At 35.3% G+C, this 16,473-nt stretch overlaps 2 protein-coding genes and 1 long non-coding RNA gene across 6 annotated transcripts in view; 1 reads left to right on the forward strand and 2 right to left on the reverse strand.

Moving 5' to 3' along the window:
• The window catches only part of LRCH2 (leucine rich repeats and calponin homology domain containing 2), an 81,215-nt gene extending 64,800 nt beyond the window's left edge, over positions 1 to 16,415 (reverse strand). For all 4 annotated transcript variants that reach the window (XM_032474920.1, XM_032474919.1, XM_032474918.1 and 1 more), the window contains exon 1: positions 16,036 to 16,415. In XM_032474920.1, the coding sequence (XP_032330811.1) occupies positions 16,036 to 16,384 (349 nt within the window). In that variant the 5' untranslated portion in view covers positions 16,385 to 16,415. The remainder of the gene's footprint in view (positions 1 to 16,035) is intronic.
• LOC116661940 lies at positions 1,454 to 9,765 on the reverse strand. The gene is made up of 3 exons (XR_004317899.1): positions 9,679 to 9,765; positions 8,904 to 8,905; positions 1,454 to 1,464 (listed from the first exon to the last, which is right to left on the reverse strand). It is a non-coding gene; the product is annotated as an uncharacterized LOC116661940 (long non-coding RNA).
• The window catches only part of LUZP4 (leucine zipper protein 4), a 5,624-nt gene continuing 5,533 nt past the window's right edge, over positions 16,383 to 16,473 (forward strand). Inside the window, exon 1 of the mRNA XM_032474699.1 lies at positions 16,383 to 16,437. Within this exon, the coding sequence (XP_032330590.1) occupies positions 16,383 to 16,437 (55 nt within the window). The remainder of the gene's footprint in view (positions 16,438 to 16,473) is intronic.

Consider the following 16,473-nt stretch of genomic DNA (forward strand, 5'->3'; position numbering starts at 1 on the left):
CCATGTAGTATTATTTATTAAGTAGTTCTTGAAAAACTTCTATTTTCAAAAGACAAATGTTATAGCCTCATCACATAACTTTTACTAAAATAAATTCCAGATGGAAGAAAAAGATAAACATGAAAAATGAACCATAAAAAAACTGGAAAAACACTTTAGTGATTAGTCACTCAATACTAGAATGAGGAAAGATTTTCAGAGTATCAAATAAAGGAGTAACTCACAAATGAAAAGATTTTTAGGTTTAGCTACATAAAAAGAAAGGAAAACTACAGTATGTTAAAAAGCAAAATGACATCAACTCACAGATAAGACCTGGGCCAAGGACATAAACAGATTCTAAAATGAAAATTATCAATGACCAAGTTGTATATGAAAATATGTTCAACTTCACTGTTAATCAAAATAAATGTAAAGAATAAAACACTATAATTCACTCATCAAGTACAAGGGTTTTTAAAGATATTAGTGTTGGCAAAGCAACTTTGAATTGGGCACTTCCCCATATACCACTGATGGGAATTCAAAATGAAGTAACCTGCCTAGAAAGCAATTTTGCAATATGAATCAAGGTCCTTAAAAATGTTCATACCCATTGATCCAATAAGTCAATATTTAGAAATCTTTGAAGCCAGATAAAGATGCATAAAATGTATGTACATTTCAGTTATTTAAAAGAGGAAAAAATTAGAAATAACTTAAATGTCCAACAATAAGTAAAGACTAAAATATGGTATACCCTCAAGGTGGAATATCTTGTAGCCTTTAAAAATGATATTATAGACTTGATTTCTTAATATAGAAATAAGAATGCTCACAGGGTAATAACCAGAACACTCAAAATATAAAACTATATACACAGTATGAGCCAATTGTTTCCTTTTAAAGTGTACACTTTATACATTCAATATATATACATATAAAGACCTACAGGTATGTACAAGATGATGAGTGTGGCAGTAAAAAGGAAACATACCAAAATGTTAATGCTTACTCAAGGTTGGTAGTGAGGAATGACTTGTATTTTCTTCTCTACACTTTTATTTTCTAAAGTTTCTACAATAAGCAAGGATTGCTTCTGTTTTAAGAAAACAGTATTAATAGTATACTATTTTAAAAGTATTATACTTCAGAAGGTAAATTTCTGAATGTATATGTATATATATATACACACATAAGATATATATCCCATTCATAAGAATAACATCTGTAGACAGTTATAGGCTAATTATAAGTTGGTATTGTATACAATTATTTTGTTTTTATGGGGTACAACTCAGTCTGCTACCAAACATCTATCACTATGCTGTCATGTTTTATTGCTTTCCTACTCTATGTCATAATTTTTAAATACAAACTACTGTGAAAGTATGCAACTTTAAATGTAAAAAATCAAGCTTTCATCTAAATTATTTCCTTAAAGCAAAATACAAAAACTATAAAATCTGAATTGTTATAATTAGTCTGATTAATGAAGTAAGCAATGACAAAACATGTTACCTTGACCATCTCTAAGACATCTGAATTGATGCATGATTAATCTAATGTTGATGTTCTTTCTGCCTAGGTCAATGTCAACTAGTCACTGAAAATCAAATGGATCTGTTTATACAGTAGACCCCCTTATCTGCAGATGGGGAACCCACAAATATGGAGGGCCAATTGTAGGCCATTTTACACAAGGGACTTCAGCATTCATGGATTTTTGGTATCCACTGGGGGGTCCTGAAACCAATCACCCGTGGATACCAAAGGACGATTACATAGTATACCTTTTATCTGCATTAATTATGATACCTTAGTACCTTTCTACTGCATGAGAAAGGAAAGTCTAATGTAATATGAGGGCAGTCTGCATCAAATTGACTTTCCAAGATAACTCTAGTAGGCTTTGGATTCCAAAACAAAAGTAGTCCTGGAGGAGGGTTAACAAAAAAGAAAAAAAAAGTCCAAGCTACCATGCTAAACAAAACTAACTGCTTCATCTTTGATGTATCCAGATTAAGACAAATTTTATAGCCAGTATACCATGCCTCTTAAAAAAATACTGTATTTACACAGCAAGGATCATCCTTACTTGAGCTATTTAACAACAAAGCACTAAATATTGGATGCTGAAATTAAAAGCAAGTTACAGTAAACTCATTACAAAGTAATGAGAAATCCCACAAACCAGACCAAAGAAAACCCCATTAGTTTATCTTAGTGGTCAAGTGGCTCCAACACAGCAGCACACTGGCAGCTACCAGTGAGACCAAATGGATTCAGACAGTGTATTACTAACACAGACAGAGAAAGCATGACCAGTACAGTGTCAGTTCCCCATGTCCCTAGTCCTACAGGACAAAACCAAACTGGAGGGAGGGACCAAATGACAGACAGCATGCACAATGGATTGCTCTGTCACTGAGGAGTCAACTCTAGACTGCAGCTTTGCAATTTTAAACTCACAGCTGTACCCAAAAGAATGTCCCATGTCTCAGCAGAATGAGGGAAGGAGAAAATAGACTGCCTTGAGGCAGCCTCCCACAAGATAGGGAGGTAGACAGGATATGACCTTATGTCACCTATCTATCTTGCCTTGTATCAGGGAGGATCAGAGAGTCTTTCTCCAAGATTTAAGTCAGATTGCAGTTGAGCCTTGCCTAAGTGGCCTATGTGGAGATATGCAAGATCACCAAGATACCGTGGCAAAATCGTTCTTAGTTTATAGTCACAGAGATAGAACAAGAAGGCGGTATATAAAATTGTCATGCACCTTCCCATAATTCTAAGTTTAGAAATTTGACAAGCTTTTACTATTAACTGTTGCAGAGAGACACAGCAGTCAACCAAACACTATAGGGTATTTTTGTATAGAAAGCATTATCTGCCCTCAAGGAGTTTCAATTCCTCTTGGGGGAAGCAATGTAAAGCTAGGAGCACAACTGCACCTGGCTGCATATTCATATTAAATAGTAACTTAAACATCTAACAATATAGGAATGGTTAAATAAAACATGGTACATACTTAAAATAGACTATTAGGCAGTCATTAAAAATCATGTTATAAAACACTTTTCTTCAGCAGAAGAGTGGCATAAAGAAAACTCTCTGGAAGAACAACTTGGAAGAGTCTACAAAAGACTATAATGGAAAGATTTTTAAGGCAACAAAATTACACAGATTAATGTTGAGAAAATATTCAGTCAGGAAGTGATGAGGCCTTTCACAAGAGAAACAGTGAACATACAGAGCAATCGTTTGTGAGGGCTCATGGCAAATGGAAGACAGCAGACCAAGGTAAGAAAAGAAAACTAGACCAAGACATGTGAAAACAATTTTAAACTGTTTAGAGCTAAACACAATCACAAAAAGGGCATTCATCTCCCAGTTTTTCCTGGACTTCACCTACAAATAAGATTTTCAAGATGGAATTGATTAAAGTAACAGGTTAACCCTCGAAACATTCTATAATTTAATATTTCCAATGCCAAACATATTATTTAATGTCATAAACACTACTTAAAAATCTATTTTAGTAATTAACCTAAATATTTAAAAGCAGTCAACTATCCTAAAATAAAGGTATATACAATGATATAACAATATACAAAAACTACAGCTAATTTGCAACTGTTAAAGTTTAATAATCATATCTCTGCTTATGAAGCAATAAAGCTGTTATTTCTTTTTCTTCCTGATAGTTTTTCTTTTTTAAAATAATATAATAAAACAATAAAAACAAAAAGAGAGACAATGAGAAGTCCAATGTGACTGGAGAACAGGTACATACATGAGAAATAGTGGAAAACATAGAGGAAAAGGAAAGAGACAAACTGTCGAGGGAACTGAAAAGGCACCCAAGCTGAGAAGCAGGCTGAATTGAACAAATGTGCTAAACACATACTATGTACCACACACTGTACGAAATGTTGAAGTGGCAACAAAGCAACTACACTCAAAGAATGCCAAAATCAATAAAAAGACAAATGTAAACAACTATCATTTCTTTGATTTTACAATGTACATTTTCTTCAGTTAACATTTCTAAGATCCATGTATGTGCTTATTGCGGCAGTGTTCTTTTTTTCTGGAAAAGTTATTAAATTGATGGAGAATGCTACAACAGGAGAAATAATTGTAATAAAGGATCACAAATGCTATATTAGAGGTATAGTGTAATCACTATATGTAGAGGATGAGGGGAAAGGGAAAAGATAATAAAGAAAGGTCTGATCTGGGATACAAAATATCAACAGAAGTTCACAAGGTGGAAAAGAGGGAGAAGGACATTAACAATAAGGGGGGAAATAACATGAAAACATGGAACAGCATGACACTTTCAAGGAACAGCATGTAGTTTGGTAGGCTGGATTGTAAAGCTTAGGGGCAGTATGAGACTAAAATGAAAAGTAGGTAGGCCAGGAATGCAAGGTGGATATAACATCTAAAAAACTATCAATGTAATGTACCATACTAATGCAATAAAAGACAAAACCCATAAGACCTTCTCAATAGACACAGAAACAGAAAAAGCATCTGATTAAATCCAACAGCCTTTTATACTTTAAAAAAACTCAAAAAATAGATATAAAGGGGAATTTCTGCAGCAGCACAGATGGACCAAGAAATTATCATACTAAGTGAAGTAAGTCAGACAGAGAAAGACAAATATCATATGATATCACTTATATGTTGAATCTAAAAAAAATGATACAAATGAACATATTTACAAAACAGAAAGAAACTCACAGACATAAAAAACAAATTTATGGTTATCAAAGGGGAAAGACGGAGGGAGGGATAAATTAGGAGTTTGGGATTAGCAGATACAAACTACTATATATAAAAAAGATGAACAACAAGGTCCTAATGTATAGCATGGGGAACTACATTCAATATCTTGTAATAACCTATAATGAAAATGACTATATATGTATAACTGAATCACTACGCTGTATATCAGAAACTAACACAACACTGTAAATCAACTATACTTCAATAAAAAAAAATTTGTTTAAGGAATTTCTTCAACCTGGTAAAGCACACCTACGAAAAAACCAGAGCTAATGTCATATTTAATGGTGAAAGACTGAATGCATTTCCTTAAATTTAGGAACAAGACAAGAATGTCCACTCTCACCATATCCACTCAACACTATATTAGAAGTTCTAGTTAGGACAATGAGGCAAGAAACTGAAATGAAAAGCATCCAGATTCAAAAGGAAGAAGTAAAACTATATTTGCAGATGACATGATCTTTTATACAGAAAATCCTAATGAATCCATTAAAAAACTATTTGAAGAAAGAAACAAGTTAAGGTTGCAAGAAAAAAGATCGCTATATAAAAGTCAACTATATTTCTATATACTAGCAATGAATACCCCAAAAATGAAATTAAGAAAAAACTTGCATTTACAATAGTATATTAAAAAATAAAAAGTTAGGAAAACTACAAAATATTGTTAAAGAAACTAAAAATACAAATAAATCAAAAAAAATCCCATATTCATGGATTAGACAACTTAATGTTGTTAAGATGGCAAAACTTGCCCAAATTGATCCAAATTCAACACAATCCTATCAAAATCCCAAGCTGCATTTTCTGAAGAAATTTACAAGCTGATCCCAAAACTCATACGGGCCCCATAATAGCCAAAGCAATCAGGAAAAAAGAACAATGTTGGAAGATTCACACCTCCTGATTACAAAACTTAATAAACAGCTTACTACACAGCTACAGATATCAAGATAGAATGGTATCAGGGTAAGAACAGACATACAGATCAACAGAATAGAATTGAGAGTCCAGAAATAAACATTCACATTTATTGTCAACTGATTTTCAACAAAAGCAACAAGAGAACTGGGTAAGGAAAGAAAGATACTTTCCATAAATGGTGCTGGGACAACTGGCTATCCATATGCAAAAGACTGAAGGTGGACCCTGATCCTACACCATACACAAAAGACTCAAAGTGGATAATACGTGTAAATGTAGGACCTAAAAGTATAAAACTCAAAAGAAAACAAAAGAGTAAATCTTCAGAACCCAGAGTTAGGCAATGGCTCCTTAGATGTGACATGAAAACTACAAGCAACATAAGAAAAAACTGATAAAACAGGCTTCATTAAAATTTTAAAATTTTGTGTTTCTAAGTAGATAACCCACAGAATAGGAAAGAAATATCTGCAAGCTATATATGTCACAAGGATCTTATGTACAGAAGAAAAAAAAAAGAAAAAAACTCATAACTCAGTAATGAAAAGACAACTCAATTAGAAAATGGGCAGATTCTAAATAGACATTTCTCTTGGGAAGGTATAAAATGGTCAATAAACAAAAGAAAAAATGCTCAACATCATTAGCCATTAGTAAAATGCAAATCCAAACCATACTTCATACCCACTAAGACGACTATAAACAAAAATACAGTTAACAAGTGTTGTCAAGGATATGAAGAAATTGGAATCCTCATACAATGCTGATGGGAATGGTAAATGGTGTAGCCACTTTGAAAAATAATTTAGCATTTCCTCATAATGTTAAACACAGAATTACCATATGATCCAGAAATTCTGCTCCTACATATATACACAAGAGAAATGAAAACACATATCCACACAACAACTTTTGCATAATGTTCATAGCAGTATTTATAATAGCCGAAGAATGAAAACAACCCAATTATCCATCAACTGATGAATGAATAAACAAAATGTACAATAGAATATTATTCAGATATAAAAGGAATGAAGTACTGATGCATGCTACAACATAAATGAACTCTGAAACATTACGATAAATCAAAGAAGACTGTCACAAAGGGCCACATATTGTATGAATCTATGTATATGACTTGTCCAGAATCAACAAGTCTATAAATGCAAAAAACAAACTGGTGATTGCCTAGGTCTAGACTGGGAGGGGAGGAGTGGGTAATGACAAGGGAATGCTAATGGGTATAGGGTTTCTTTTTGAAGTGATAAAAATATTCCAAAATTATTTCTGCAATGAGTGTACAACTAACAACCAATAAACTATATACTTTAAAAGGGTGAATTTTTGGCATGTAAATTATATCTCAATAAAATGTCAAAAAGAAAAGAAGTAGGCAGGAGTAGATCTGGAAAAAGATAATCCATGTGCTAAAACATAAGACTGGACCTCTACTTCACATTAAACATAAAAATCAATTCCATATTGATGAGGAATTTAAACACCGAAAACAAACCTTTAAAACTCTTAGTGAAAAACATAGATGAATATATTTTACACATTCTTAAACAAGACACAAAAAACAGTGACTATAAAAGACTGATAAATTTGCTTGCATTAAAATTTAGAACATTTGTTCAGCAAAAGGCTCCTTAAAAATCAAAAAGACAGGTTATAAACTAGGAGAAGATTTTCACAAGATACAAAATTGACAAATGATTAGTATAATATTAGTATTTTGCCCAATAAAAACTAGGTAAAATAAATTATTTCACAGTATAGGAAACACATATGGCCAGGTAGCCAAGACATTTGAAGATATGTTAACAAAACTGGTGATCAGTAAAATGTAAATCAAGAAAGATTTCATTGAACTACCATCTTAAACTTGTTTGGCCAAAATGTTTAAATCTGACAATGCTATGTGTTCGAGGAGGTATGAATTCATAGGATCTCTTATACACATTGATGGAAATATAAACTGTAAACCAGTTTGGCATTATCTCTTTAAGTTGAACACTGAAATACCAGATAACCCAGCTATTCCACTCCCAAGTATATGCACAAGAGAAATGTTTGCACGTGTACAACAGGAGACATGTATAATAATGCTTATAGCAGCACTATTCACAAAAGCAAAAATATGTTAACAACTCAAATGGCCATTAGTGAGAAAGTGAATAAATAAAGTGTGGTACAGCTACACTGTGAAACATAATGCAGCCATCAAAAAGAATGAACTACAGCTTCATTCAACAATTTGGATGAATCTTAGCAACCTAATATTAAGTAATTAATATTACTTATACATAAAGTTATACATAAAGTTATATAAAGCAGAGCTATGTGTTAGCTTTTTTACATTTTTTTAATGTTCAATACAAGGAATAAGCAATGTATTATTAAGGAGCTGACTTACTGGCTTGAAGGTGTTTTAGTAGGAACAAGTGACAATCAGATTTGCATATTAGAAAGAGTACTCTAGCTACAGTGTGAAGGACTAACTGGACTTGCAAACTGAAAGTGAGGTAGAGATCATTTGGGAAAACTGCTGATAGGCCCAGTTAGAGATGAGGAGAGGAGGACGTGAACAACACCAATGGCAGTGAGAATAGACGGGAAGGAAACAGATCTGAAAGCTATTCAAAGAGCTATAATCAAGAGGTCTTAACTCCTAGCCAGATACCGAGCATGAGGGAAGGTGAAGAGTCAAGAATAATTCCTAAATTTCTGGTCTGGGAGACCAGGGGGCCTAGGGTCAATAACAAGACTTGATTTTTTTTTTTTTTTGACATTTTGAGTTTGAAGAGACTCTGGGATGTCAATATTCATGCAGTTTCCTCCTTTTATGATTAAGTATAAAATCTGATCCTTTCCCCTTCAAGGCCCATCCTCTATCTTCGTTATAAAGCCCTCTCTCTGTGTGTGATGTTCTACCAACATGATCGATGTCATCTCTCCCTCATGCACATTGCTTTGTTTTCACTTATGATATTTACCTTACTGCAGCCCAGCATTGCTCAGTCTTGGCACCATTGACATTTTGGATTAGGCAAGTCTTTGTTGTGTGGGGCAGTCTTGTTCTTTGTAGGAGGTTTAGTAGCATCCCTGGCCCTTACCCACTAAGATGTCCCCCAAGTTGGGACAATCAAAAACGTCTCCAGATATTACCAATATTCCCTGGGGGCAAATCCTCCCACTCCTTGAGAACCACTGACTTAGCCTATTTAATAGATAGGAGTACTAATTTTATACCACTATGAAATCATAAATTCCTCTAAGGCAGAAACTTTACCACCTGTCCATTTACATAAAATAGATACAACAAATCTATTCTTACATACTCATCAAGATAGGTTAAGGAGACAGTTACCTATGTTCAAGTTACTACTTTTAATTTATAAATATCTTTAAAAGTAACTGATTTCCCATTGACATAGACATGCCAACCAATTAGCTCAAAGTATTAAGGATTTACATATTGTAATAACTTTTTTTAAGACAGGGAAAATTCTAGGCTATACATTCTAGTCTCTTAGGGACATAATCATTTAACAAAGCCATTTTTGAGTGAAATCCAAATTCATAAACACTCTAGAACTGGCTAGTCTCCACAGAGTTCAAATAAGAGTTTATGGCACAGTTATTTTATTTTTGTTTCTTGTCATCTTGAATCCTTAATATAATACATAAAATTCTACTGAAAGACACTTAAGTAATTAATTTAAAAGTGACAACATTGTCTGTCACAAATTGTAAGAGTACACAGATTAACAATGTCCACAAACAGGGATGGACTTACTTTCCTATTTGGAAACAAAACTTTTTTTAAAAAGTTTCATATCAAAAAATATATTAGATAATATCCATTATTTAGTTATCCATAACAGTCCATTGACTGGTATTCTGTATGTGGAATGCTATCAATTTATAATTTATTTGAAACAGGAGAAATGTAAAGATTAAAAGTTAGACCCTTAACAGACTAAATACAAATTATTGTTATAAAACTCACTTGTACAGGTTTCTTTTATTACATTAAATGGTTCCCTGGAGTATAAGGTTTTGTTTTTTCGTTTGTTTATTTTTTCTGTAAAAGGGAAGCAAACAAAACTTTCTGGAACTGCTCAGAGAACTGATTAGAAGAGTACTACAATGCTTCAAGAAGTACCCAAATACCCACAAAGTGTAGAGAAAACTAAAATATTTCCCCTTCTAGGTCATGATGATAAACAGCCTCTGTACAATGGGGGTGGGCCTCACACCGTTTAAGTATCCCTTAGAGTGCGCTGCTGGGATGGGCTAGGAGGATGATATGCCCTTTTGCAAAGTTTCACTGTATGCCTTGGAACTTAAACACCACCTCCCAAGAAATCAATAGGCTCTAAGTCTTCAATTACTTTTATTTGTGAAAAGTGTCCCTAATATCATCTCTCATGTTGTCAATAAGGTTCTAGACTTTGTTCATCTTTATGCTTTTGATATTAAACAAGTGCTTCAGAGTGTATAATACAAATAATCTAAATCAAAATATTAAATTTTAAACTTTAAGCAAAATGTCTCTATAACCCCAATTTTAAAATATTCCAATAAACTACTCTGTTCTTTTACCTGTCATGCAGTATACATGATTTTTTTTTTCAGAAAACATGGTAAGCTCAAATTTTTCAAAAGCAAATTTTTGTAATTTAGCTGCTTATCACACAGTATAATTCTAAACTGTGGCTTATTCTCCATAATGACTCCTTAAAGCATTTTGCTCTATTGAGTATCTCTTCCTATGGTGGCAAACTTGTTTTCCCAGATGACACTGCCTGACATCTTTAAGATTAAAATTTAAGACATTAATGTCCCTAGATGTCCCCTTTACCTTAGCAAAAGTCAGGTAACTCCTCCCCCCCATTGCTAACAGCTCCCCATCCCTCCTACCCACCCCACAATTCCCCCCATCCATGAAGATCCTTCCTCCACTTCTTGCATTCTGACACTGAACTCTCCACCAGCTCCCTCCTTTCAGTCTCCAAGTATGTTTGAGAAAATAAGAGTGAACCTTCAGTTAACATCGGCCTTTAACACACAATGCCATTCTTAATTCTGTATCTGTACAATTTCTCCCCTGAAAGTCTGCAACTGTCCCTCCTGCATAATCATAACCTGATCCTATACTGACCATTCACCTCATGATTCAGCAAATACCTAACTTTACAGGAAACTTACTCAAACTAACTTAACCCCCAATAATATTAAGTCTTATGCCACAGTTCCATATCACTTATCTGTACAGTTTATAAATGTATACAGTTTTGAATATTGTTATATATTATAGCTCTTTTCTAACTGTTGCACATAGTACTATACATATCCACCTATTTTATAAACCTTTCAAGAAAAAGAAACATGTCTCTTTCCTGTTGACTGTAATCATGTTTCCAAAGTGGGAGTTCAATAAAAGCCTGCTTAATGAATCTATACTAAAACCATCAGAGGGGCATGAAGACAAGTTATGCAAACAACCATGCACAAAACAAAACACACTACACTACAAAAACTATATAATCTATGAAGTTAAATAAGCATTCATCTTTCAGATTAAATGAACTATTTATTAGCAGTGTTTCTTTTCATAATAGCTTTGTTATTAGAAGAGAAAGTATTACAATGGAAATCACTCTGAAACACTGCTAGAGTTGGAAAACCTAGCTTCTGACCCACACTCTGCTATATACTAGCCGTTTAACTTCGGGCAAATCACTCAACCTCTCTCAACAACAAGGAGTAATTACTATGCACTCTGTCAAGCTCACAGGGTTATTATTAGGCTACAATAAGGTAATATATATGAAAGTGCTAAGAATTTATAAAGAGTTATATAAATGGTATTATTTTAATGAGAAATGTACCCTCCAACTTAAGATGACATTTTATTTTAAAATGTGAACTTGCAAAAGAAAGGAATTAAGAACCAACTATTTATGCTATAGAAGAATTCATCACTGAATAAAATCACTACAAGATTCAGCAACTCAAATTCAACTAAAACAATTAAAATGAGTCAATCATCAAAAATGTCCTTCACATTTGGTTTTTCAGTAAGATATCACATGAAGCAAGACAGATATTTGAATCAGGCCACAAAATCACAAGCTTATTCCACTGAATGCACTAAGATGGCCTTCACCTATGTAACAAAATCAGATGCTGTGAAGTTTATCTGGCTCCATTTTACAAGCTGATACAATGCACCATGCCCCACAGTTGAAGAGGTGAAACAACACATGTAGGAAATGCTAGAGTTGACTCCAGGTTTACAGGAAAACATGTGATTAACCAGGGCACAGCACAATCTGATGTATGTAAGAATTCCTAAATCTGTTTCACAGACCTATTGTTTACGGACATAAAGAGGTATGAAGAAGCAGAAAGAACAGCGGTCTAAGTAGACTGAGACTTATTTGTAGCACTGGTGACAAAGTCAGGACTTTGTTGGGGGTAGCCATTAAAATCATTTTCACGCTCTCTTAAAGTCAATAAATTATCACAGTATCAGACAGACTAAAAGGTTCTAGGCAGTTCCCCTTTGTCTTGCCAAGTCTACCTACAGACCATCAAAGACAAGACATCACAACCAAAGTCAGCTACTTTCCTGAAATGGGTTACCAACTTTCTGATCCATGTTTTTATGTCTTTATATGGGTGAGGATTTTAATCAAGAAACATCTAGAAGGCATATCAATTCAAAACAGGTCACGAGCACAAACCACCAATTAGAGTAAATTAGCAAACTCTCCCTTTTAAATGTTAATTGCCTGGAAAGGCTGCCATAATTAGTTAGCTTTGCTCCCATCCCAGCAAAGGAAGGGGAATGAGGATGAAGAAGGAAAAAGAAATAAAGAGGCAGCAGGAGAGAGGGGACAGGTGAAGAACAAACACCAGAAATTCAAAGAGAGGTAAAAAGATACCAAAGATAAACTTTGCCAACAGCTACCTATTATCCATTTTCCCTCACTGGACGACTATTAATAACGAAAACAAGATTTTGCTGCTACATGTTTTAAGGGCACTATTTTCTTAATGCAAATTTATTGAACAGTATTAAATGTAAACCAGCGTTACTGAAGGGAACTGGAGAAACTATATCTTCCTGATAAGTTTCTAGTCGCTACAGACATAATATGATAAAAAAATAAGTCTCTGCTTCACAGAAGCCTATTAAAAAAATACTGAACTAGAACTTGAACACTTAGTTCTTAGCTTTGGTTTTGACCCTCTTGACAAGTGGCTTTAGGTTAGTCACTAAACTTTTATCAATGTCCTCATTCACTCAAACAATAAATATTTCTTCAGTGCCTAAAAAATGAGCTAGAGTTTCTCAACCCTGACTGCATATTAGAATTGCCTAGGAATACTTTAAAAAAAAAAAAAAAAGAAGCAGCAGCTCACTTGGCCCTTGAGATTCTGATTTAATTGGTCTAGGGTGGGGCCCAGGCATAGTTTAAATAAAAAAAAAAATCCCTCACGACTTTAACATGCACACAAGGTGGAAAACCAATGGTTTTTTTCGTCTTATGTGTATGTACGGAACAGCAAAACAATACAAAAAGCCTTCCCACTACCTTTGAAATTTATCAATTCCCCCTTCTTATATCATTTTGTTTTAACCCAGATTCTCACCACCTCACACCTAGATTAACAAATAGCTTCTACTTATTTTCCCTTCCTCCAGCCTCTTCCCAACCCAATAAACCATTATATTCTTGTCTAACTAATCAGTTTGGTACTGAAACATCATCCCACTGAGAGTCATTTTAAGCATAACAATATCAACAAACAGAACTGTTTTCATCAAACGGAGAATATATTGTGTATACATATTTGTATGTTTGTGTGTATATATGTATGTACGTATTAATCTCAAACATGCTCTATTTTCCTTCAGTTTCAGTGTATCTACCTTCATTTATATACAATGGATACTAGTCTCTTTACAAACAAGAATATTGCCCCTATATACTGGAATTTGGCACAACACTGTAAAATGACTATAACTCAATAAAAAAAGTAAAAAAAAAAAAAAAAAAAAAAGAATATTGCCCCTAACTAGTTCAAGGCTGAATTTGGTCAAAAATGAATGGTGAATGAGTCACCCACAGATTTCGCATTTAAATGTTGAAGTGTTCTCACAAGGAACACACATTCAACTTTAAAAAAGGTAAAAGGAGGTGGAATTATTTCAAAAATCCTGTGTAACTGTAGACACTGATAAAGTTTATGATGAATGAATGTTTACTAAGAGCAAATATGGCTCTGGTTTGTGTTAAAACTTGCCTAAAAAAGCCAACTGAAGGCTTAAAAGCTAAAGGTTATAACCACATAAGATGATATTCATATTTATGAAAAATATTATCAAGTACAATGTAAGCAATGTATAATGAGAAAACTGAACAAGTATATGACTTATTCCTTGTCTTTCAGGGGCTCTCCGTCTTCTCAGGGCAAGCAAAATATAAAAAGAAAATAAAGCCAGCACTAGCAGGTAAGCAGTAAAGACAATAAGTACCATGGGAATTCAAAGAAACAGGAGATTGCTGTAGCCTAAGGGAGCTGGAGACAGCTTCTTGGAAAAGCTGGAGCTTGAACAAAATTAAATAGGTGGAGAAAAGGAGATCTCAAGCATATGGAGGACCTATAAAACGAGGCAGAAATTCATAAAATACATTTGAGGGACAGGGATTTGATCTAGCTGGAACAGAGGGTTCTACATAGGAGCATCTGAGGAGGTAACATTGCAATAATAAATTGAAGCCAGACAGTGAAAGCCCTGAATGCCAAGACAGGATGCTTAAACTCTGTCCTACAGATACAGAAATCCCTCATAGGTTAAAAGGAACAACAAACAAAACAATATATCCCTATAATGATGCAGTCTGAAACCATTTTTCTTGACGCCTTTGAAGAACATACCAAGTAGTATAATATCCTTCCAGAATATGTGAACATATTGTTTAGGAAATCTGTTCAGAGTGAAGGAGTAAATACTCAAACATGCTTTCCAAAATACAAAATCATTGATCAATTACGCATTCATAGTTCTTAGGATGATTCCTAAGAGAATAATTGAACAGAAGGCTTCAATTTTAGGTTTTCCTCCTCTGCCTACACTCATCCAACACATACCTTGATTTAATATCTAGAAACAGAATACAATGAAATAGTGTTATTCTGAAAATATCTTTTATTACTTTTCATTATGAGCGAATTTACTTACTATATTGTTTCAAAATCACTAAATCTATTAAAATAATTTATCCATGATTTCTTACAGCAAAGGATATGAAAGCACGCACATAAATAACACGCTTAGAGATTATGAAAAGCAAAAAGCTCTTCATCAAACCAAAACACATCTAAAACAATCAGCAGTGGCTTATAAGGAAGAGGGGAAAGAGTGTTCGTTCATAACAAAAAATGCCATCCAAAACAAAGAATACCAGAGAGTATACCAAGAACATTACAATAGCCAATTTCTCATCCAAAATGATAAACCATTAACCCACAACTCCAAACAGAATGGAGTTAATTTTCCTCTCAAAAATGCCCTTAAAATTTTTGGCTGTATCTGCTATAAAAATTAAGACCCTAACATATCTCAAAACAAGGATTCTTTTCCTTAGTAACCAGACACATAAGTGATTGATGATTTAATTTGCCACTGCAGCAAATACTAATTTAACCACCACTGCCACCACTACCTCCTCAACATCAGGAAAAAGAAAATTCTCAGTCTTTAAAGACATAGGTGGTAAGAAGGCAAGAATATTCCAGGATGATTAAAACACAACAAAATAAGGCAACAGACACAAAAAATCGCGGCAATACTGCTGCTGTACTAGAAAAAGGGATATATCATTCTTGCAGGCACCTATGCCTTTAAGGAATATGTAAAGATTATGATGTTCTGTATTGTCTTCTTTTTTTCCCTCCAGGAAAGATGGGAACATCCACGAGAGTTGGAAGAAGTGCATTCAGGAAGGTGTCAATACCTCCCTCCCCACCCCTTACTGGGGAAACTAGCTTTAACAATAATGCTTTTTCACCCCTCACAAACCACCCGGTTTTCATACATCCTTTACTCAGCATTCCCGCCCCCCTCGCCCCCCACCATTCTCTTCCCTGCCCCACACATTCTGAACTGGCTGCTGCGACTTTGTCAGTCTCGCCGCCCCCGCGCACCCGCCGGGGCCAGCAGAGTCCAACAACGCAGCCACGCAGCCACCCACTCCCCCACCTCCCCCTACTTAGCCCAGCTGCCCCTCCCCCTCCCCGTCCTGTCACCTGCTTGGGTGGTGTCCGTCAGGTCGTAGCCGCTGCCCGGGAAGTCTCGGAGTTTCCTACCACTGAGGCTCAGGATGCCGGAGTTGCCCGCCTCCTCCAGGGCCCGGTCCAGGCTCCTCACGGTGTGCTGAGGCTGCAGGCTCCCCGGGTTCCACTGCGGCCCGTTGGGGAACGGCTGACCGAAAAGACTCGGTACCGGGATGGGCACCACCAGGGTCCCGCCGCCGCCGCCGCCTCCCCCTCCGGCTCCGCCACCTCCCCCGCCGGCCGCGCCACCGCCACCGCTGCTTCCACCTCCACCACAACCGCCGCCCCCACTGTTACCACCACCTCCCTGACTCGCCGCCATGTTCCTGGGAGAGAGAATAGCCCCCGACAATACTCTCAGCTTGTGCCGCGAGTGTAGGGGGTTCTTAGGACGCATGCGCAGGCTGGGGG

The sequence above is a fragment of the Camelus ferus genome, chromosome X, assembly GCF_009834535.1.
Source record: "Camelus ferus isolate YT-003-E chromosome X, BCGSAC_Cfer_1.0, whole genome shotgun sequence".
In the NCBI taxonomy this organism is placed as follows: domain Eukaryota; kingdom Metazoa; phylum Chordata; class Mammalia; order Artiodactyla; family Camelidae; genus Camelus; species Camelus ferus.